The sequence below is a fragment of the Abramis brama genome, assembly GCF_963993115.1.
Source record: "Abramis brama genome assembly, chromosome: 20".
In the NCBI taxonomy this organism is placed as follows: domain Eukaryota; kingdom Metazoa; phylum Chordata; class Actinopteri; order Cypriniformes; family Leuciscidae; genus Abramis; species Abramis brama.
This window is the reverse complement of record NC_139982.1, coordinates 15,324,460-15,349,814: the sequence shown is the minus strand read 5'-3', so window position 1 is coordinate 15,349,814 and position 25,355 is coordinate 15,324,460. Positions and strand designations below refer to the sequence as shown.

The window sequence follows — 25,355 nt, the reverse complement described above, 5'->3', positions numbered from 1 at the left end:
CTTTTTAGTGACCACCTATTCACCCCAAAAGACCACCAGGTCTGGAGTGACTTGATTCAAGTATCCACTTTGTTGGGAAAGGCGATATCTTGATAGACCTTCATAGTCCCTTCAAGACCCCTCACAGTGACTGACACTGCACATCACCCTCATGACAGGATTTTTATAACACACACACTGAGGAGCCAAGCGGTGCCTCAGAGGCCTCAGATCAGAGACAGAGGAAAGTCAAGCACATGCTTGCTCCTGAACCTCAGGGGCTTTCACAGGGAAATATTTGTGAATTTGAAAAATAAAGTCATCCTGGAGCAGTGGAGGAAGATGAATGGGGTCCTGTGCTGCACTGCCGGGCGTACTGAACCCCTCTGTTTTTACTTTTTTTTTTCTCACTGGCCAAGTGGGTACACTGGGCTGCTTGTGAGGAAAGGGGGCGGAAGCAGGAAGTGGCTGTGTAAGGTGATCTTGCAGCACTGCACAGAGACTCTTTTCAACAGTGGTCTCTCACTCCATCGCAGCGACACATCAGGCAGTCCTCAGGCCACATAAACAGCAGCTCACACCAGGGACATCCCAGCATGCACCAGCACCCCACCGCCAGCCTCAAAAGACTCAACATGTGAGAGAGAGCCATTCAGCAGTAGAGCTGGCAAACTCAGTCTCCGAAGTATACAGCATAACTACCACTTTTTTGAGAAAGAAATGACATTGTCACAAGCTGAATGTTTGTCTTTTATTCAGACTAGACGTATAGGTTTGAAAGTCTCATAACTGTGTTTCTCCATTGCCTGTTTGTATTTATACAGACTGGAAAGCTGTGCAGCTACTGTATGAATGTATAAAAATGGTCACCAGCTCAACACTTTGCAAAATTCCATAGTTGCAGTATGACTAAGCCGTTTAAAGCATGTTGTTGTTTCTAGTAGTGGCCAAAAACATTCGTCTGAGGTGCTTTGTGCTTCTTTTATCGAATATGTACATGTGGGTTTGTGCGTATATTCACATATTACATGTTTGTCTGTGCCCAAATTGAGATTTGCTATTCAATTCAGCAGCTCTCAAAGTTCAAAAACCACCAAAGCTTTCAAAAAGTCAAAGCTTTCACCACTATAAGACACTGTTTCAGACAGAAAAGCACTCATAAACTTTTCAGTGATCCGTTGTTCCAAAATTAACTGGAATAAATTGTATTAGGTGGCTGCATAGCACTTTTTTGTCATCTTCTTCCAATAAAGCATCACACACTGACTGGTATACTTAGAAAAGGCTGAGCTGTAATTAGGTCATTTGGACATTTCCTTAGACTATTTAAAGGAGGCATGCTTAAGGAAAATGTGGGTACAAACTGACTCACCCGTTCATTGCCTGGAATTCCCTTCTACTGTTGGCTAGTCGACTAATGTTCTTTGGCCTGTAGGAACAACAAAAATTGAATAATGACAAGTGGTTAAATGAGGCTCTCGTCACACTGACGCCCATCCTTTATTTTAAGGAGTCAGAGGCTGCTTTAGTGGCAGGCCTGGAATTTTTACAAAATTACAAAATTAAATCCCTCTCCTTAACGGCCCTTTTTTTTTTCAAGCATTCACCTTCAGGCCTCACCTTAAACTTCACTCCCTTCCCCTTTCATTTAAACTTTTAACAGCAAGTACATTGCTGCATGCCATAGTTTTCATCCTGAATTGTACTTAAACTGTCCTGTGAGGAAATAATGAACTTGACCTGCCTAAAGCCACAAACACCCCACCCCTTCCCCCTCCCAAGACCCATACACTCAAGACCACCTTACTGAGCTAATTCTCACAGAATTGAAAGAAATCCTTTTGTAACATCTAGTGAGTCTGGGAATTTTTTTAATTGAATCAAAAGGCCCTAAAAGGTGCCATTCTTTATTTAAAAGTAAACGCAAAAGTAGCCAATCCACATAAAACTAACATGTGGTGTTATTTTCACAAAGTTAGATCAGTATTTCACAACCTTTTTGCATCCCCACGGCCCGATCAGTAGGGCTCAAACCCCTACATCTACACAAACTAGAAATGTGTTTCTACAAACTCAAATTTATATTCAATATTGATTAGCATTATGATTAACAATTAAAGTCGCTGAAATTTCATTTTAGATAAAACATTCCACATACATTTTGGTACAACTGTCATCCATGCAAATGTATGAAATGTATTTTGTTTTCTTGACTTAAAGAAGATTAGTCTTTTTAGTTTTAATGTATTGTTAGTCAAGTCAAGTCAAGTCATCTTCATTTATATAGCGCTTTTAACAATGTAGATTGTTTCAAAGCAGCTTTACAGAGATACGCGTATAATTTACGGTAACAGAGATTGTTTTGGCTTTATAGCGGTTCTTTAATAAAGTTATTTTCCAGCTAAAGTTAGTTTTAAAGTAAAGTAAATTCAAAATCTTTCCATGTATCCCCTCTGGGACCTGCATACTACCTCCTGGGGTAGGAATTACTGCTTTTAGATGGAAAAAGTATGAAAGTTTAATAGAAACCCACTGCTGAGCTAATTAAAATGTCTTTACACTTTTGTTGCTTGTAAATTGTGCTTTAAAATATCAGCCAATATTCTGATAAGGAGAGATGGTGTTTAGCAAAGTTGTACAGTAATTAGGTAGCACTCTTTTAGTTTGTCAACAGCTGACATGAAGGATTGTAACTTTCAGCAGAAGCCATAATATGGAAATACTATGTATACTTCAGGATTATTGAAAGAGACTTTTTTTCACTACCTGTCCCCTCTTCCCACATCATTAATCAGAGTTGTTGGTGCTGACTTTATAGGAAATGTCTGACTTCCTGTTCATCAATCCTTTCAGGTACTATAGGAAAGGCAAAGAATCTGAATGCATTACTCATTATGCGGCATTTACATGCATGTGTACTGTATGTGTGTTGTGGAGCTGTGTTTGTGATGTGCATTATAATATGTTGAGTTGTTTTGTTTAATTTCAGACTTCACTAAATAACAATTGTGAAGGATTAAGCCATATATGCATCAGAATAATTTAGCCAATACTGTAAAGATGCATCTATTAAAACTCGGAGAACAAAGACCTCGTGCTTACACTCTTTCCAACAAAAATATATGCACTGATGTGCCGGATATTGAGAAAATAGTGAAAATCAAAGGCACATACAGACTACAGATAGTCATTCACTAGACATCTGTCCTGTCTAACTATCTAGGAGTAGGTTCACCCAAAAATTACATTTCTGTGATCATTTACTCACCCTCGTACCATTCTAAACCTGTAAGACTTTAGTTCATCTTCAGAACAAAAGTGAAGATAATTTTTATGAAATCAGAGATTTCTGTCTCTCCATTGACAGCTATGCAACTACCACTTTGACGCTTAAAAAAAGCTATAGAGATTGTAGAGATCGTAAAACTAATCCATGTGAATTGAGTGGTTTTGTCCCAATTTTCTGAAGAGACACGATAGCTTTATATGATGAACAGATTGAATTTAGGCTTTTATTCACATATAAACATTGATCAACGCACACAGTTGTGGTAAGCGGAAGCTCAACCATGCTTGCCTGATCTTTGAGAACCAATGAGGTTCATTCTTGTTTTACACAGCACTTCTGCAAGAACCAATGAACCTTGCATGTTAAACAAGTACGGTTGAGCTTCTGTTTATTTTCGCTGATAAATGTTTATGTGATAAAAAGCCTAAATTCAGTTTGTTCATCATATAAAGTGATCATGTCTCTTCAGAACTTTTTGACGTTACAAAAAAACCTTAGCTCATAACAATGTTAAAACCCACTAAGCAACCACATAGTAACAGGTTAAAACCCTTTAGAACACCTTAGCAACCACAAAGCAACAAACCACAAAACTCAGTTGTAAACTTTGACAATCATATTTTCTTGCTCTCATGATAGTAAGGCTGAAAAAAAACTATTGAAGCCATAGTGTAGCATTTAAGCTGTTCTCTTGATGTGTTGAGCTGTGGTGTTCGTGTGGGAAACACGGGTTTAAATCTGGCCGTTGACACATTTCAATCCCCTTCCTCCACTCTTGTCTAATAGAACCCATCCAATAAAGAGAGAAAAGCCCAAATAAAGGGTCTGATTTTTTTTTATTATTATTATTTTTTTAAACATCCTTTACAGTGATGTAATGTGACTGCTTATAATTGTGGTTTTATTTGAGGAAAGGTAATTCCCCTTTTAGGTGCTGAGTGATTTGCCCTGCCACTCTCCCTCCGTTTGGCCCTAACTGAACCTCAACGTCAGTTGAACATACAGCGTTTCAGTTGATACAGGCACTGAGCCGAAGAATAAGGGAGTTAAGCTCATGTGGCGCTGGGTTGTCCTACGTCTTTGAGAGCTGCTGAGAGGATATGAAAGAAAAGTGGAAGTAAACGGCAATCGTTGCCAAACTTCTAGAACTCACTTATCTTTGGCTTCAGCGAAGCTTCTAGAGTCATGTCCACTGGCCAGTGTTTTACCTCAATCTCTCTAAGCAAGATCTTAGGCTGAAAGCCAATCATCACAATGGATAAGTCTGATTTTAGCTTTATTTGAAGAGGGTTTCGGTGTAATAAATGATCAACTATTAAGAGAATTTCCTCTGAAAACAAAGGTCTATTAAGAAGTGGAGTTGAAGAGGTGGAGAATATACACATTATATATGAATGAAATAGCTGTAACATAGTAATGAATAAATATAATCTCACGCAAGGCGCAAATGGATGCCTTTATACCTTTGTGACTGAACTAAGTGAAGTTATTGTATCCAGTTCAGAGCATTTGGGGACATTTTGGTCATTAGCGGCGATCATGTATCACTTTCTTCCTTTGTCCTTGATGAAGTTCATTTTACGGTTAATAAAATAAAGCCGATTCTGAACAGTGACAAACTCCTCCAGTTTGGAAGAGGAAAGAGCAGTGGAGGTTGATATTTTAAAGAGCTTAATTAGTGCTAATAATGTTCAAGGTTAACAGGTTCATAACGGAACAGGAGCCTGACCCCCTTCTCAACTTATTAATGTCCCGTTAGTTTAAACATCTATTGTTCACGCAAGACATTTTTTCACTAGCTTGCTGCACGACTCATGAGTAATGTTCCATATCCTTGTAGGCCTACGGGAAATTGTGTCAAAAATGGGGAAAATCTCTTTTTAAACTGCCTGCAACAAAGATTCCATCATGTTTATGGAATGCTGTGGTTAGCAATATGGAAACAGACTAGGTCAGAAATTACATAGTAAAAATGGTCTGGTCTGGGGTGGAAAGGGAAAGTTTGGAGGGGGGCAATAGGGGAGCTGGTATTATGCTCTGGTCTACCCCCACAACACAGACATGCACAAATGCATCCTATCTAAAATTCTTCTCCACACTGCTCAGCACATTTCTGGAAAGGACGGTTATGAGGTAACCGTCTAGCATAAATGTCAGCAATCTTGGAGCATCCTGAAATATAACCTTTAAAAACCCTCCCTGAATTGAGAGCGGAACAAAATCTTACATACTTCCTTCTGGTACCCGTTAGCTATTGTGCATGGCAAAAGCTAAAAATAAATGGGTTTGCGAGCTACTGCAGCTGTGTTTATTTTCCAAGCTACTATTAACGTTCTTAAATATCTGCAAATCAAACACATCAATTTGACAAAATGGGAGTTATTTTTAAGTGTCACAAGAAATTATATTGGTTAATTCAGATCACTGAAAAGTGCCGTCTCTCATTGTTGACTTTAGCTTGTGTCTAAAAACTCACGCAAATTGCTTAAATAATAGATATATTAAAAAAAAATAAAGAGCTATAAAAAAATAAAAAGAGCTGATTCTTTTGAAGGTTGGTCTGGCTAATAGTCCCCTTCTCTGGCAGAACACCAGGTGTGTGGGCGTAAAAGCTGGCACTCCGTTAGCCAGTCGCTGTGTTTTTGGCGTGAACAGTGCATAAAAGGGCATTGACTTAAAAGGGCATATTGCATTTTTTTTTTTTATATATAAACTTGTATGAAAATACCATATGAAAAGTTAATGCAGGATTTAAAATTGTTTTGCAAGACATAAGGGCACAAATTTAGTAGGTGACAGTTTCCTTGACCGTGTTGAAAAACCACTTCTTTTCTTCATCATCACGTCATATTACGTCACGGGAGGGAGTCGTTTGCCGGGCTCTGCGTTCGCTTAGTGCAGAGTAGGTTGGTATTCAGTAGGAGCGGTCGTGATTCAGTATGTTTTGTTTATTGTATTTCAATTTATCATCGTTGTGGTAAATTATTGTGAATTATGGCCTGTCAGGACTTCGAGTCCTAAGGTTTCCCAACAAGAAAAAGGATGGTGCTATCTTCCGTGCCTGGGTTCGTTATGTGTAGGTGAAAAGACAGGACTTAAGTTCTGCATCTGCTTCCAAAAAACGCAGTAGTGTGTTGCGTTCACTATAGACCGGATGATTATAATCCCTGCGATATGATGGAGTTATATGATGACGGCGATATGTGCAGACTGTCACAGCATCTTCATCGGGTCGCCTGGTCCGTCGTCAGAATGTGGTTCGGGCGCCGGCAGGAAACATGATGGTCACGGATCCGTCAGAGATCACTCATTGTACATCTGTTTTACAAAATGTGCCTTGTCTTAATTTAATTCATGAACATATCCTACATAAACTTGTAATGTAATGCATTTATGTGTTTGTTATTAGTCTGCAGCCGAAACGTATTATTATCATAAATAGTTCTATAATTCATTTTCAATCTGTACAAAACCACTTTAATGTTTGTGTTCGCTGTTTCTACATAAAACATTTTTATACAGTAAGACAGTTGTGATTTTGATTATTTTTTTATTCATTGTCACCAAAATGGGGCCATTCAAAGTATTTATAAAGTTCCTCTTTCTCTGGCAGTTTTCAGATGCGGAAGTAAAATTCTCACAAAAACGACTCTAGAAGCCTTAATAGAGTTTTATAAGTGTATATTTATATTTAAATCTAGTTCCTACAGTACATTATTTTTCTATACATTGACTCACTGGGTACTCTTAACCTGCAATATGCCCTTTAAAGCGATTTAACTGCTACCTGAGAGAAGAGTGGCAGTCCCATTATCCCATCCGGGTCTATCATAATCCTCCAAGCCCTTCAGATTCTCTCTTTCTGTTGTCTTTGTCTCTCCCCTTCTCTTGTCTTTGAGAAGATCTTTTGCCACAGTGAGCATCTGGAAAAAGCCAACAGTGTCAGGGAGGCCAACCAACACTCCTTATTGGCTTACAGGGAGATACAAGGAGCCTTTGTGTTTAAAGGTGCAGGGATCTAGAGGATGTGCCATCTTTAACAGAGCTGTCCCAGATGGACCCTTCTTTGTTTTTGGAGCTTTGTCTGGAATCTTGCTCACCATTCCTACAAATGCCAGTTGAACCCATGTAGAGCTCCCTGTAAATGGCAAAGACATACTTAGAGTGTATGGCTCTGATCCAAAACCAAGGAGCTACCTATATAGGGAGCATTTTAAGTCATCATGGGCACAATCCCACTATAAAAGCTGTTTCAGAAGGTAGCCACAACAACCTGATCAAATTCACTCATATATCCTTCACAGAATAAAAACAATCCCATAATGCAGTGCACAGAGCTCAGTGAAAGAAATGGCATGCTGAAATATTAAAGTGCTGCATCATTAGCATAGCAGTGTTGAGTCTATCATGTGCTTCACGTGAAGAGAGCCATTTATGTCAAGTATGATGCACAGATTTCCTACCTTTTTAGAGCATTTCAAATCAGTCAAACCTGTCTATGTAGGCAGCACACCAGGTTTTGGAATGGAGTGTGTGCGGAGGTACTTATGTGCGGAAATAAGTCTAGAATGTGATTGTGTGACAGCATAAAAGATGGACGTTGTTATTACAAGCTTTTCATTTTGTTAAACATGTCTTTGTCTTTTGTGTGAGACTTTAGCTAAAGCCAGTGTTTTCCTTCTCAGTGGAAAGGAAATGATAGTTTTGGCTTCCTGTAACATATTGTTCATAAGTGCTGGCTAGGAAATCAGGGTGCAATCAGGTGTGAATCATGTGTACATTTATCAGAATTTAGTCTTAAGTTACACACAGGAGTAAAATCAATACCATTAGTTAACAAACAAATCATTCCAGGTCCCTGGAGTTCACACTTGAAGGTTATAAATATAATTTATAATTAATTTACGTTGAAGTAATGGACAGGTAATTGCTTGGGTGCCATATGCCGTAATAAATAGAAGGATCGCCAGGGGGAAAAGACAGAAGAGAACTAATGGAGGTTTAATTGGAGATGATAACTGACAGGATATTTTCTCAGAGGTGTAAATGGAGTGTTTTATTGTGGCTCAAACCAGTATATCCTGCATGGGAGGAAAAAATATATCCCAGGAAATTAAGGTCCTCTCACAGACATTTAACCTGTTTAGCTAAGACACACCAAAATGTTAATATTTGAGATTGTGTTCACGTGCCAAGAAATATTTATGCATATAATTTGATGCACAAACAAAAAGAACCCTCCCTCTGCCCTGAGCTGCATGTGATTCAACCATATGGAGCTTTTGGTAGTGTGTGGGCAGGCTGATTTGACACCAGGGCTGTGGAACACACAAGCTTGCCTTAATTGACTTATAAAACTGCCTAAAATGCTGTTTTATGGAGCCATTTTCAGACAACTCTCACGGGATTTCATATCAAGTCATAGTTTGCAATGAAATGTGTGATGGGCACACTTTATTTTCCTGGCCAAGTTCTCATAAACTTTAATCCTTCATGAGTAAAAAAAAAAAGTTGGCTAACCAGAGAGATAAAGTGTCACTAAATATGCACTTTAAATAGCATATGGATAAGGGCATTAATCCATGGTCTGCGTGTGGTGAAGACTGGCTACAGGAATAATGGAGATAGAGTTGGGAAGTCAAACTAACAGTTGTGAGGATATAAATGACCCTGCATTCGTTGTACGCTGACAGCTCTGGCTTTGGTGATACTTCTAGTAGGCCCCTGCGATTCCTGCAACTGTGGTCTTTGTTGTCACAGTCAGCTTGTGTTTCCCTCTGTGGCCGTTCCAGGGGGCTGGCCGGCCTGGGCAAACACCAAGGGAGACGTGATGTATGGCTCTCGGCCAGATCAAGCTTAGCCTCTGCAGGGTGCTCCCAGCAGTTGAGTGGAGTTGAGTCATCCCTCAGGCTGCAGGGAAATGAACAGACACACTAGCTTTGACTATGACAGGAGCTGAAGGGGGGATGTGACTTTTCACAGTCCTATCCAAACCCAGGCTGGGCTTGGACTCCAGACCAACCTGCTAAATACCTGAGCCAGGTGGACGACAGGATGGAAGAGATAAAGCCTTTGAGAAGCGTGACACTGAATGCAGAGCGATTCACTGAAGAAAACGTAGCTGTTGAGCTTAACAGCAGCCTTAAAGGAATAGGTTATATGAATAGTTCAGAGAATCATTCTTTCAACAGTTGTTGTTTTGTTTTTTTACTTTACCTTGATGCACTGTCACAAAACACATCTGAAACAAGGTTTTGAACTGATTCTATAATTTTCAAAGTTTAGATAAGATCAGATCAGAATTTAGCTGAATCCTAAAATGCATTCCTTCCAAAATCAACCTTGGGTTCAGCTATGTTACTGCTTGAAATATTAAGACGGACATTAATCCTTTCTTGAGCAAAGAAAAAAGAAAGAAACAGGTATGTTCATTTTGAGCTATTAAGCCTCAAGTTTTCTGGTGCATAAGGTGAGGATAGCCCTGAAGCAGCCAAAATCACAGAATAGTCACAGTTCCAGTTGTTTCAAAAAATTTGCAGGTACTTATTTGGACAGCTTGTGACTTCTTTCAGAGGGTTTGAAGTCTGCCCAGATGAAATAGGCAACAAGAGGCGAGAAGGAAAACCAGAAGCAAATAAATTGGTAGTCCCATGAGTCTTTATAGATGGTTTGCACACTCCTCACATACATGTAAAAGAGCGAGTATAAAACAGGAAAAGAAAAGAACAGCATGCATAAAATAACGTAAACCATAGAAGAAGTCATCTTACAGGCACATCAACATTCATGTCATGAACAGTATATAACATTAGATGTTCGTTAAAAGCTTCACTCCTTTACCATCTTCAATATTCTTAAATGGGCTTATTATTTATGCAACGTCAAGAGACTGACATGCTTAGACGAGCAACCTTCTCTAAATGTTTTTTCTCAGTGGTGAAACAGTGGAGATTGACTGGTTTACATGGTCTGTCATTTCCAGGTCTCTCTGCCAACGGGATACTAAGATCAGTCGCTCTTGGGAGTCAATAAGTGTGGTGTGTGCGGGTATGTGCATGCACAATTCTGGCCATTTTAATGAGAGATGAGTCCAGCTCTGTAGCCCGTGGCCATGTCAAGGAAACACAAGCTGATTGCACTGAATATACAGAGCATATTAAATTTGACAGTAAAAACAGTGATTGTGGAAGAACTCTGTGTGAGAGGCTAAAGGTAATGTACTGACATCTAAGATGATGGAAGTAAATAGATGTCAAGATGGATTACACAGTTCCCTAAAGCCTTTTTTGTCACATGCAAATGTTCGTACAAACCATCTCTGAATTGCATACAGCAGTGCACTTATTTGTGCACTTATTAGCACGAGCTGCAGAGCATCATTGACATCTTGTAAAATGTGTGCTGCTCCCTATATACAGATTACTCATGATCACGAATTCGGAAGTGAAAAGCAAGTGTGCATTCAAAAGCGATTCAATACCCCGCATATAGATAGTGACTCCCTGATGTCCACAAGTTATAGGCCTATAGACAGAGTAGGCATGATCGCAAATTCAACAGCGAAAGTGAAAAGTGATTTAACATACGATATACCGGTGTGAAAATTTCCTCACCGTGACATCCCTAGCCTGTACCATGCAATTATGAATGCTGGGTGCACAGGGAAAAGAATCAAACAATCATGTTGTGGGTTTTCTTTCAGAATTTGTTGCCTCTAGGACATTACAGAAGAAAAAAAATCCAATAAAAAATAAACTGCAAAAAGTCATACTTTCCTCAATTGCCATAGCTGTGATCTTATTTTTGACTACTTTTACTTTTGTGGATATGTTTAACCGAGGGAAAGAAAGCCAAGTATTGACCTGTGATTATCTATTCCTCCATCCCCAAATGGTCTTAAAGCAAAAAGCACTTCTAGTCTCCCTGGACTTCTAACTTTTTTTTTATAGTGTCAGCTGCTGAAAGTGCGCAGTTGAAAAGCACCGTATGCACAGATTTTCCGAGCAGATAAATTTCAATTTTCTGCCAAACTCTCAGCTGCTTATAGTCTGGCCACTACCAAAACACTCTTAGCCAAAGTAAACCTGAATATAAGCAATGTCTGGAGCACCCAAAGAAGGTCATACACAATTAAATGTATTTTAACTGAATCTTTTATGAAGTAGTATCTAGCGCAGTACATTTTGTTTACAGTTTCATGTTTTAAATTGCAATTCTTGTTGATTTATGTGAATGAGATGTAGACCTGCAGTATATGCAAAAACTGATGCAATTCTGCCCTCTTCAGGTGAGAAGTGGAATTGCTTGTCTCAGTTTATATCCCAATGCTACAAAATAAACATTTTACCACCTGAGTGAAATTTCTGCATTCAAATGCAATTACAGTTCACAATTATTTATAATGATTGAATTGTATAGTATTTTTGTTAATATAACATTATTTCTCTGTAGCATTACGTGTATTACATATTTGTAAAGCAATATTACCTAATGTGAAAATTGAAGTGAGAATAACATTTTCTTATCCTTTCTCTTCTATTTTCAGATCACAAAAATGACATGAACATTCCATCATCGGGGAAATGAAGAACTAAGAGAGAGGAAATAATCCTGTACATCAAGCTTCTGTTCCTGCAGGTCTATTGATTCTGACTGAAACACAATGTGCCCATGTCACAGCCTGTGCAGATAAGGACCAGCGTGCTGAACTAGCCACATTGGCATCATGACTGAAGAGACTAAACAGTCCTTGGCTGCCAAAGAGCTGGATAATGAGTCCAAAAAACAGGATAAGGGGGCTGTGGAGCACAAAAGCTTAATAGAGTCCCCTGAGCACTTTCAAAATGTGAGTCTGGAGCCACAGGCTGTGAACAATATTGCTAAGTTTTCAGAAAAAGAGAGGGACAACACGCAGCAACGTGAGGCTGTTATTCGCCCACAGCAGGCTGGAAAGATTGATTTTAAGTCACTGCAGAATCATTCATTCAATAGCAACAGGACATGGCCCAGCGGCAAGGACAGCCCTCAGTCGCCAAGTGGAAAGAGTCGCAATAGAGACAAGAGTAAAAAGCCGGGGAAAGAGCGTGGCAACCCACAGCAGTTGTACAGATTGAGTATTACTAACCCACGTTCAAATCCCACAATTGGGATAGCCTATCCCCAGCAGAAAGTCTCACTTCCAAAGAAGCTTGAGTCCAACAGAGGTCCTGTCTCAGGCAGCTACCGCTTCCATGTGCCAAGTATTCCAGAGCGAGAGGCCGAACTGCAGCAGGAAGAACTACAGTTCAGGTGCTTCCATGAGGGCTCACCTAACCTTACTTCCCAAAGTTTTACCTCACAGGCTGTTGGTGCCACCTCTGGAGGACCTGCTCACCAGAATCAACCATCTACTCCGCAAAAGAAGCCCAGCCCAATCGAGAGCAACAGTACACAACCTGCCAATGAAACTTTATTCCCTGACTTTCAGCTGAGTAAAACAGACACGTGGCAGTCTCCAGATAGGACTTTCAGAAACACAAATTTTTCCCTTACTTCACAAAAGCCAAACAACCTTGTGGACTTGAACAAGACCAATGGAAATTTTATGCCTGTGCCATTTCAGTATGGATACCCATTGTTAGAGGAGTCAGCCCCTGATTCCTTTCCCAGTGATCGGAATACACCGTCTCAAGATTACAATGATATTTCTCTTGTCCCTAACCAGGTTTCCCATAATTCATTCTCCTTTCCGTCCTCTTCAGAGGGCCATGAGGCCATGCAAACTAGTGCACAGTTTGGTAATGACCAGGTAGAGGACAGGCAGTCATACCAGTTACACCATAAACCACCCCAGTACATGCAGACGCCACATGGTATGTCATCTTCTGTTCCCAGCAATGACGAGAGCTCAGCATCAAGTACTCGGCAAACAGAGCAGAGTAAGAGTGTTTCAGATAAATCAGAGTCTTTTAGTCCAATAGACAGCAGGGACACAGGTTTCACAGTAGTGGGCAAGAGAGGCTGCCATCTTAAAAATGGCACTCCCAGCCAGAGAGTTCTTATTCAAGGCAGTGTTCATCATATTAGAAATATTGCACAAGGTTCAAGTTCACAAGTACACGTAATTAGCCCCCCACATAATGGTATTCACATCAGCCCAGGGCCTCTTGACAAAAGTGCCAGTAAACACCACGGCAGGGTATCACACCCATGGGAAGGCACAAACAAAACCTTTCCACCACCACTCATAGACCAGACCTCCACGCCTTACCCCTTTCAGTACCAAACTGCACCAGAACAAAGACAAAACACTGGCATCAATGGCCGTATGCCATGGCAGCAGATACGCTTCACAACTGCAATGCCAAACCAAAATAGGATTGATCTCTCCAGGCAGTTGAGCAATCAGCAGCTTACTTTTTTGATAGGCCCATCAGATTGGCAAGATGACAATAAGCCACACAAAAACATCAACCATAAAGATTCTAACAATTTTCTCAACAAAAAGAAAAATGATGGCTTCTCAAACCAAAAGCAGGACAGTGTCAAGCAAGGCTGCAACACAATTCCACCCAGTCATTTTACAAATAAGGTGGATACAAATCAAGGCCAGGTGGGTGATGCCAAGAATAAGTCATTATACTTTGGTATTAATCACCCAGTGCCAGTGACATCAAGAAACTGTAGCTACCATCCATTACATGTAGCACCCTTAGGGCTGAAGATGGTGTCACCATATGACTCTCCTTCACGTTCACCCACTCAAAATCCAGCATCTAGCAGTACATGTTCATCACTCTCCCCAGCCTCTACAAACTCTGTCAACAGTAACTCTGATGACAGCCAAATTTCAAAGGTTCTGTCCCCTCAGTTTTTTCAGCAGCAACAGGATAAAGTATTGATATCATCTAATAACATGAACACCAACCAGCATCTCTACCATTCAGAAGCTTCCAGAGACTTGCACTATAAACAAGAGCGAGCCAAAGAAAACACAGCAAGTTTCATGCCACATAACAGGCATTCAAAGTCCAACATGGACAATGGAAAAGGTTGTTTGGAGACCTACAGAACAGAAAATCATCCCCCACCTCCATACTCTGCCCACCAACTCGCCACATCATTAGTCTCAGCAAACCTTGATCAACTGGATGTGCTTCTGACATGCAAGCAATGTGATCAAAATTTTAATAACCTTGTCTCTTTTCTTGACCATAAGCAATACTGTGGACAGCATACATTTGCACAAAATGACTTAAAAGATGTGCCAAAAGTGGAAGAAATAAGGAAGTTTCAGACGGACCACACAAAAGCCATGTCATCTGGATCCAGTTATGCAATTTTGCGAAGTTCTTCAGATTTACATCTGTCTCTGCTTGGACTGAACAAGAATGGGGAAATAGTGCCAGATAATGAAACCAAAGGAGATATAAAAGATGATTCAATGAAACTGATGCTACCATCTGCACCCTTGCCAGATTTAGAAATGGAAGATCCCAAATTGGATAGCCTTATCACAGAGGCTTTGAATGGACTAGGCTATCAGTCAGACAATGCAGAAATTGATAGCAGCTTTATTGATGCATTTGTTGATGATGACCTCACCACTACTAAATGTACATCAACAAGACAGGCTTTGACTACCAAAGACAATAACAATGAATCAACATCTAGTGAGAGATCTCAAGCTCACTGCAAATATCCTTTTGACTCAGACTTAGACAGCCTTAGTTTAGACAGCAAACACACAGATATCCCTTACAAAGAAAACCAACACGAGTTGATACAAAAGGAAGGCCTTAAAGCAGAATCCTCTCCAACAGAGTCCCAGTCACAGGAGTCAAATTGCACACAAATGGAGTGGGAAGCAAGAAAGTCAGAACAAACAGAACACAAAAATGATTACAGTTCTAAGTTTCTTTTATCAAGCAATTTTTCTGCAAGATGTGGGCTTAAAAGCCTGCAAAGCAGCACAGCTTTAGTTAAAACAACATGTCCCAGATCCACCTGTGGTAACAAAAGTCCAACGGCTCAGAAACCAATAGCAACAGAGGGAAAAAGGAAAAGGACAGGTGGTGGAAGCTGGAGTAAAGAGCTTATTCACAAAATTGTTCAACAAAAGAACAAGCTGCATAAACTCCATGTAAAGGGCACTAAAAACATGCAGTTTTCACTTGTGATGGAGAGAGTGACTCCCGCAGTGCAGAACCCTACTTTCAGGGAATATGATTACGTTTCTGACTCAGATGACGACTGCGAGCCTGTAAAGATAGCCAGTCAGGGACGTCTCAGCCAGAGCATTCGCTGCAAGTACACATACACTAAAGAGTGTAAGGGGAGGATTTGTGCTGACAAGAGCCGGGAAAGTTCATGGAAACAAAACAAAAATGAGTCCTTTGATGCCAAGAAAGATTTTGACGTCTCTCCATCCTTGATGAAAGACAATCCTGGTCACAAAAGGCTACGAAGACGGAGCAGTAGGTCTTCCACAAGCAGTGAACTCAGCACATCAATAAGTATTTGTAGCGATAGTATTGGCAGCCCAAAAAGTATTGATCATACAGATTCAGACTCTGAGAAAAGAACAGAAGTACAGAGGAAAGATCAAGACACGCTTGAGCAGAATGTGTACAAGGAATCCCCACCAAGGATACGGAAAGAGTCTAGCACATCACTTGCTTTGACCTTCACAAAAAATACCAAAAGGTACAGCACTGATAAGATACTACTCACTGAGCACAAGGATCAATTCACTACTTCAAAATGTTCAAGCATTATCTGTAAGACTGAAGAGACTGCATCTGAGCGTACAATGACTAAAAGTACTGTCAGCCTCGCAAGATTCAAAACCACAAGAGTGGAAATAGAGGGAAAAGGGGACCACTATGGTTTTGAGGCAGGAATTCTTGCAACCACGGAAGAGCCATTCAAAAAAGATTACCCAAAAAATATCACATCACCAAGAGGGTCTGGCATAACACTGAGTCCAATGGAAACGACAAACAATAGAGATTCTAGCCATGTTTTTACAAAAGATGCTGTTGCATCAAAGGGTAAATCCCACAAGAGAACAAACAGTTCTGAATTTTCAGCACCCATTTTTGAGAAACCCATCAGTAACAACACATCAAGTGAAGAAGCCAACAGAAGCTCAAATTATCTATTCTCTGAACCCCCACCTTTTTGCACTTCACTTGTGGACAAAGTCTGCTTATCACCTTCAAAAGTCCATGATGCAGCTCAAAAGGATGTGCAATGTCTCATTCCCTATCCTTCGGAACATGATCAAAGTCTTATAAAATCACCTCTTTCTTTTGACACAACGTCAATGTTTGGCGACCTTTCTGTGGGAGGTTTTGAGAACAATCTTTATCCAGATATTCAGCTTGCCAAAGAGAGCTTCAGTCCTCTAGAAACCACAACAGATAAGAAGGAACTTTTTGAGTCGTCATTCTCACCATTCTTAGAACAGAGAGACTGGAATCTGATGGTTAATGTTAGTCCTGTACTACCAGATGAGATTTCTCAGTACAAAGAGGACTCTGACTCAAATGAGAATAAGACCAATTTTAACTATGTCCCATTTGCTTTGTCAGAGAAATTAACGGACTACACTCCTAATCTCAACAGCGTGTCAGTTGATGATCTGGAAATAAAAAGAATTGTTACAGAGCTTGAGAGTCAGCTGCAAACAGCCAAGCTCAGCAGCCCTCCACCATTAGACAGTGAGCTAACAAAACAGCTTACTATGAGCAAATTCTCTCCACTGAGACTTGACCCTGAAAGTGAAGATGAGGGCAGTAGCTTACAGATAAACTGTTCCTCAGAGAACCTGGATATTGCCAGACCAGTAGACTCAAATTCAGCACTGTTCTCAGAACCTGACTTACCATGGTCTAGTCCACTCTCATTTGGATTGATGTGTGGACAGCAAGGTCTTCATACACCAACACATGCATCTACTATCAACACACCAACTGATTCAGGACATGAACATTTGGATATAAAGGGCAGCATGGGGCTCACTGATTTGAACACAGAAAACAGTTCACCTCTGCACCAAGAAGACAAAACAGAAAATAATGAGTGCTTGGACAAGTCAGAAGAGATGCTTGAAAATGAAATCTACACAGAAAATCTGATGAAGAGCCTGGAAGTAATCTCAGATTCTTTGTCTTCTGGTTTTACATCACCTCAGTCATCTCCTAATCAAGAGTGTGTGGTTCCTGAGGAACATGAAAAACAAGACAATGAATACTCAGAACACATTGAGTCTGAATATGTAGAATTTAGAAACACAGAAGCAGAGCTCACAAAGTTCTCAGTGGAGACAAATGCATTTTCAGATAAACTAGAAGAGAAAACCAGTGACATTTCAGAGTCAGAAAATGAAACAAAAGCCAGCCTAAATGAGAGTAGTAATGACACACTTCATAATGAAGATTTAATTGCTAATGAACAACAGCTTGCTGAGAGCTCCTTTACGAGTCCACAAACTGAATGCTGTGTGAACTCAAATGAAATTGACTCAGTGAAGTCTTCAGTCTCTAGATATGAACACAAGCGTGAGTCATCTGTCAGCCAAACCGAGAATGCTGAGTGTGATGCACAGTTTGACTTAAAAGACTCATTGTATATTACCAATAGTCCAGACTTCTCCAAAACATCACACTTTTCAACATCCCCAGCCATACCAAAAGACAAAAACATGCTGTGTGTTGAAAAAACACAGAAATGTGATGAAGATGCAGCTCTAATTGCGAAGCCAGAACTCATTTCTAAAGGTAACAGGCAGGCATCTGACAAAACAGGTGGAGCAACAGACTGTCCCTCTCATACAAACATCCAACCACCCCTTTCAAACATCAAGTCTCCTCTTTGTCAAGCCACTTTGTCAACCCATTCACAATTAAATAATAGACAAAGGGTGGTTTCTCCTAAACATCGTCCTGTAGTTCAAGATGAACATGACTGTACAGAGAGTGTGGAGAGAGCCATGCCTGATATGACATTTCCTGTGCAATCAGAATGTGAAGAGAATCAACAGAAGAACATTGAGCAAAGTCCTCAACTTTATACTGTGACTCAAGCACCACAGTTTTCTCACAACTCTATCCAAAGCCCTTGTGAACTGAGAGATAATGGTTCACTACCAGGCACAGGTACCCCTGCACTGAGCAAAAATGGACAAGACCTTGAAGACAAAAACTCAGATCACAAAAATATTGGTGGGTCAGTAGATACTTCTGATTCCGCAACACCAGAATTAGATAATTCATTTGTTCCCCATCAGGATTTAGTAAAAATCACAGAGAGTAAAATTTCTAGCTCTGCTGTGGAGGACATTATCTCAAAACACATTTTTGGTGAGACTTCTCTGCATTCTAGGCCATTGGATGGCTCTCAGGATACAGGTGCACTATATGATTTGAAACTCAGCCCCCTGAATTACAGTGAAACATGCTTCAATGACTACAACTTCACCTCTAAATGTTTAAACAAAGGAAATGACCAGTCTGATGTAAAATCAAACTCCACAGACAATTACATCCTCAATGCCTGTGCTTTCTCTCTTGATAAACCTTTGTCATCCAGCCTACCGTATAATGCAAATGAACCAGAGCCAAATATCCGGGGCCACCTGATTGGACTTGAAATAGCCGAAAACTCTATAAATGAAAACATCCAAAATGATATTAAATATTCAAATGTATCAGCTTCCTGCAGTAATTATGTTGAGGATGTCACTACAATTCACTCTGAACAAGTCTCAAACCTTAACCAGAGTTACATGAATGGTACTCATGTTAATGGTACTCATGTTCCATGTGAAACTGTTGATTACATGGATCTGCAACTCACACTTCTGAAGAAAGTAGATTCTGAGAAGATGGACAATCAGATGATCACCAATGAGCATGATGCAATGCAGAGGTCCACCATGTTAGATGTTAAGGAGACATCTAAACCTCTGATACCTTGTGAAAAAGCAGTATCTGTGGGTCTTGCATGCACATCTGTCCAAAATGAAGGACAGAGTCAAAGGTCAAGTGAGACAAAATCCTCACCTAAAAAGGGTGGTACACCGAATGCAATTCATGGAAAATTTCAGTGTGAAATATGTGCAATGTTCTTTCGTACACATCCTGGACTTAAAAGACATAAAGCCATGAAGCATGTAGTAAAGACTGAAGGGATTTCACCTACTGAAAATGTAAATATGAGTAGTCAAGTGTCTAGGCCCATTTATAATACGTCACACCCAACAGAAAAAGCACTGAAAGATAGCATGGATGTTATGGGTCCAGCAGTTCTTTCACATTTAAACAGAAATGAAATCTCAGATGGACAAGGACAGAAAACAGATGCACATTTGATCTTTGAAGGGATTGCGAGTGATTCTGATATGTCAAAGATCCCAGAAAGTTGTGATACTGATCAGATAACTCTTGCTAATGAAAGGGCAAATAACGGTATCAATACCAAGGACACACGCAGTGAAATGTTTTCTTCAAAATTGGTAAAGCAAGACAATTTTTCAGATGAAATACTCAGTACTCTTAAAACAGATATGTTGCAGGCTATATCTCTAGATTCCCCCTCTATGGTGCAACAAAACTCTCCTAAGTCACCTGAAAAACAGATTCCGGGTAGCAGTCACAGCTATCATGAAGTCAATGTGAGAGAGGAACAGAAGAGCATGGTAACTATCAGCACTGAAGAGCAAAAGGAAGAAACAATTTCTTCCACAGAGACTTCCAATTTGCATAAGAAAGGGGACACACATGACATTGACGATGTTGTAAAGTATTGTGATAACCCAAAATATGCTCTGACAGAAGATATCCACTATCCACTTGGGGATTCTTCTGTGGATATTAAGCGTGAGAACACCTCTTCTCCCACAGAAGACAGTCACATGCTTACTGGTACTTTAGGAATGGGACCTGATCTTAAGACTTTCTTTGATGATGAAAATACTTTTTCTCAGTTATTCCCAAGAAATGATGACAGGAAAAGAAAGAAATGTGCAAGGGTCTATGGTAAAAGCAACAAAAAGCAAAAACAACTGTCCTGTTTAGTTTTAGACTGTCCTCCCACTGGTGCCTTTATTGACAAGTATGCAGAGTCTAAAGAAAACAAGTTGGGACATATGTTCACCAACGGCACAAATGACCCTTGTGAATATGAAACCATATCAATCGACAATGATAACATGCATGCAACGACTCCCAAAAGCTTAGTAAACAGCTCTACAGAGAACACTTGTCATTCAAAAGATGGCCTAATGGATCACCAGGCTGGTTACGAGGAAAATGCAGAAACTGGCATTAAAGAATTCTTATGTGAGAATGATGGCACAATTAGACAATCCTTAGAGCACCAGGATGATTCACATGATTGCGCTGTGCCAGAAAACACAGTGTCATCAGTTCCTCAAGAAGATTGTAAACCAGAGGTTCCTGATACAGCTTGCCCTCTCCAACTAGTCTGTGTTCAAGAAAATGCCTCTTGTTCACCAGGCATTGAGATACCAATCCATGACACTACAATTCAGATTCCTGTACCCTTTTTTGAGCCTGAGAAAGATATGCCTTTGGTTGCGACAATTGCAAGCACAGAACTGAAAGACCCTGTAAGACCTTGCAAAAAGCCCATGGAGCGGAAGTGTAGGAAACGCATAGAACCTGGACTCAAACCAAAGGATAAGCAGTACAAATGCAAGGTGTGTTTCACATGGTTTCTCACCTTAGGTGAGCTCGACTTTCACAAGCTCTCTCACAATCCATCACCTCCCCCAACTTGCTATATGTGTGTCCAGCGCAAGTTTACCTCCCGGGAACAGCTTAGGGACCATCTCAGGGAGAAACACGCCAAAAACAAAGCAGGTGTTTGGACCTGTGGGATGTGTTTGAAAGAAATTTCAGATGTCTGGATGTACAATGAACACTTGCGTGAGCATGCCACACAGTTTGCGCGAAGAGGGCAGTCTCAGAGTTCCCTCTTGGACATGCCTGGGTGTTTCATGCAAGAAAATGCTGTTAAGAACTTCATATCTTCAATAATGCAGCATCGGCACAGCAGACCTGCAAGAGACAATGTTAAACCATCATCTAAGGAAGAGAGAAGAACATCTTTTGATGTTAATGGACAAGAGCCAAAGGTTCCAGAGGAGTCTTCCACAATTCTGAAGACTAAAACGAGTATTGGGGGAGGAAATAAGCACTGCGCACTGACAACGCTTGAGGTTCTATCTAAAGCAGAGACTTCTTCTAAAAATGCTGAGATGCATCCTAACTGCAAGGACCCTTCAAGGGACTGTCACCACTGTGGCAAGCAGTTTCCAAAGCCTTTCAAGCTCCAGCGCCATTTAGTGGTCCACAGCTTGCAAAAGATTTATCTTTGTCACAAATGCCCAGTATCCTACCAAGAGGCAAAGGAGCTTAAAGACCACCTTAAAAATGAACATGACGAGACAGATGAGCCAGACTCAAAGCACACCACACTATATACTTGTGAACTCTGTGCTGATGTCATGCATGTAATCAAGAAGTCGTTCATCTGCAGTACCTGCAACTACACTTTTTCAAAAAAGGAACAATTTGATCGTCACATGGAGAAACACCTAACTGGAGGGAACAAGATCTTCAAGTTCAAGGGAGTTGTGAGACCTTGCAAACCTTTTAATTCAAAAGATGATAAATCTGACACACCACCAAGCAAGAAAAGGAAAGCAACTGAGAGCAGCTTAGACATCACAGTGTCACATATGCAAGGCATCAAATCAGTGTTGCCCATCATAGATGACACTGTAAAGAACAGTACTGAGGAACATTCAACGCAAACAAACAATACCAGTGTGAAAATTGAAGATGAGGCTGAGGACTTCCCTGCCAGGGATATTATTGAGTGTACAGTGCAAACAGATTCTATGGAACAGAGTCTTCCATCAACAGAGCTGAAGGAAGAAAATGAAAGCCCTTCTCCATCTTATGAAATGCAAGCAGATGAGCCCAGGGAAGTCATTGCAACAGACAAAGGAGCTCTGACAGAGATTTGTGATGTTAAAATAGAAGATGACTGTTGCACCATTCCAACAACATTGTTAGTTTCCGAGATTGACATTTCGAGCATTACCAAACTTAACGAAGACACGGTGGAGACAAACACTTCATTAAGTCTTGAAAATGCAAGTGAACAAGGGGAAATAAGGCACTCAAGTCAATGCACCATTCAAGTGTGCGGTCAAACAGACATAAATTTACCAAAACAAGGCATGCAAGGGCTCTCATCTTGTAATGACTTTGAACTCGCATCTGTGAAGCAGGATCAAAATAAACAAGATTTTCAGACTCATCACAGTGAACAGCTGACTACTGCTCTGACTAAGCACATAACTATGGTCAAATCTGAGGAAACTATGAAACAAAGTCTTGAAAATAGCCTTAGTACCACTGATTCTGCCCATCACACCAACAGCTCTAATACATGTGAAGACAAGGATTCAACCAGGCAACAGAAGAAGAGGAAAGATCTTAAGACAACTCATAGCTCTCAGAGAACGCAATCTCCAACTGCAAGGGAAAATTTGGGGATTGACCCAAGGGCCAAAAAGAAGTTCAGACCCAGCAGGTTTGAAAATAATGATGGACAAAGGAAAAATGAACTTCCCAATGACTATCCAGTGCTTACATCAGTAAAGGATGACACAGTCAGTAACAAAATAATCTCCAAGCATAAAATAGGGTCATCTAATCTGGGCCTTCACCTGAAGAAAGGTTCTGTAGATAGTTTCTCACCAAAAAAGGTTGAGATTGTACGTCACTTCACCGGAGATTGCAAAGGGAAAAAGAACATTCCTAGGAGACCCATCCATTCCCCTTCTTCCAGGATCTCCACCATGAACAATTCATTTAACAAATCACGGTCCAAGACAGGGGTCAGATCCATAGAGACTCACTCATACCGTACTGCAGAGTCACAGAACAACCTCCTCAGCCAGCTGTTTGGCCAAAGACTAACTAGCTTTAAAATTCCTTTAAGGAAGGACACTTCTGAATCAATTAAGGATTAAATGAATGCTATTAACGAGGAGGTAATTAAGTGATCCACTAGGCATGTGATTAAGGCAGTGTATTCATGATACTTGGATTGTATGGCCCTCCTCTGTGAAATAATTTAACTCCTTGTTTAGTCACTTTATTGCATTCCTCTTGTAAATGTGTATTTACATATATGTGAAGACCAACAACAAAATGTATGAATATAGGATGAATATGTTGGTTACAAATTTATTTTCTCTATTTTATAGTGGAGCATTATCTCTAAGAGACTGTATTTCAGCAACAACAAAGTAAAGGTTTTTGGGAAAGAATTTACTTGAAAATGAACTGAGAATATTTGTTTTCCAAATAATGCATGACACTTTAACATTACATGGTCTTAGATGTTTTCCTAGCAACAGGACCAAAAGACATCCTAAGTCTGAATCATGTCAATGTGCTTTATTTTATATGCTTCAGAGAATTACTCCTTCATACTCTTTTACTTTACTGTATTGCGGAGACACTCATTAGTATTAGCTTTTGTATCATCACTAATTGGTGCTATGTTATTTTATTATTATATTTTGTGTAATGTGAACACAATGTCTTATAACTGAAGGGAACATGTAGCAATTACACTCACTCAATCATTGCTGGTACTAAGTTTTAGAGGAAATTACACAAACATACTGTGTAAGAGCAATCAAAAAGAAAGGGTTTATTTGTGTCCTAATTTGATCTGTTCAGAGGAGGGCAAGGGAAAAGCCTTTTCCAAAACTGTATTTAGTTTGATTTCATCTATAATATGAACTCAGGTGCTATTATTGCGCATGAAACCCTTAAGAATTCTTCCCATGCACTGATGTTACCATACACAAACCCCACACGATCATCTATATGCCCCCCAGTTCTTTAATAATTACTATTTACAAGAACAAAAGGTGCTTTGTCATGTTTATATGTATCTTATATTGTATAATATTGTAGGTTGATTATTTCCAGTGCAATGCATAATGTCAAAGTTCTATTTTAATAATGTGCAAAAGATGAAGAGAAAAAAAAGAAAGCAAAATACAAAGCCTACTAAAGGCTTATGAGTGGATCAAAGTGCATCATATAAACTTGGTTATTAAATTTTTTTGCATCAAGTCTTTTGTTTCTTTGTCATTCTGGTGGTTTCCTTATTTCATGCTGTGGATCTGTCAAAATGAAATTGTGCTTATAACTTCTCACAATACAATGTGAAAGAATGAACTGTGTGAAGTGTACAAGGTTGTTTTAATCAGTCAAGAACTGCACTGCATCCTTTGAATTCACATTTAATGATCACTTTAAATTGACATTCACAATGAAAATGTGAAGATCATAGAGCCATCAAGGGTTGACAACCTGTTTTTAGTAGGGAGAATGACAGCTTTGATCCGGACAAAGACATGACGTTTTCAAAAGCAATTGTGTAACAAATCTCTTACCTGAAAAATAAGGTGGATAGTGGGGTCCAAAACGAAGACCACTAGTAAAAATGCTTGTTTTCCATTTCAAATGATACCATAAGCATACCAATTAGAGTGAAAAACTCAAGCTTATATGAACTGCGTAAGTTTGTTGTGTAAAACCTGATGATTATGTTATCCAGCATGATTTGAGAATGTTGAGAATAGTATCTTAGTATCTCAAATGTCACGAATTCGCTTATTTGTTTTACTCATTTTTTAAGCATCTCAAAATCCTAAACCTTGATTATTTCCAAGTTTAAATTAGATTTTGAATCCTAATTTTTCAGTATGGTCTGACTTTTGAACCCCACTGTTTTTATGCAAATTTTAATTCCTAAATCTATTAGTTCGTAAAAAAAAAAAAAAAAATCCCTCCAGTAACTCCACACTATGATCTAATGACAATAACTCTAGACAGTAAAAAACCCAGTTATTCAGAATTAGAGTAAACATTACTGACTTTGCTCAAAAACAATGGCACATCATTCCATAATCATGTATGCACAATAATTACCCAAATAAGATATTCTACTGTTTAAGCAAATGCACATCACAAACAACAGGAAA

General features: G+C 39.7%; 1 protein-coding gene across 3 annotated transcripts in view; it reads left to right on the top strand.

Annotated features, from left to right (window-relative positions):
• znf469 (zinc finger protein 469) overlaps positions 1 to 24,432 on the top strand; it is a 107,787-nt gene extending 83,355 nt beyond the window's left edge. For all 3 annotated transcript variants that reach the window (XM_084094090.1, XM_084094088.1, XM_084094089.1), the window contains exon 3: positions 11,814 to 24,432. In XM_084094090.1, the coding sequence (XP_083950216.1) occupies positions 11,994 to 23,321 (11,328 nt within the window). In that variant the 5' untranslated portion in view covers positions 11,814 to 11,993 and the 3' untranslated portion in view covers positions 23,322 to 24,432. The remainder of the gene's footprint in view (positions 1 to 11,813) is intronic.
• Positions 24,433 to 25,355: the final 923 nt, after the last annotated feature.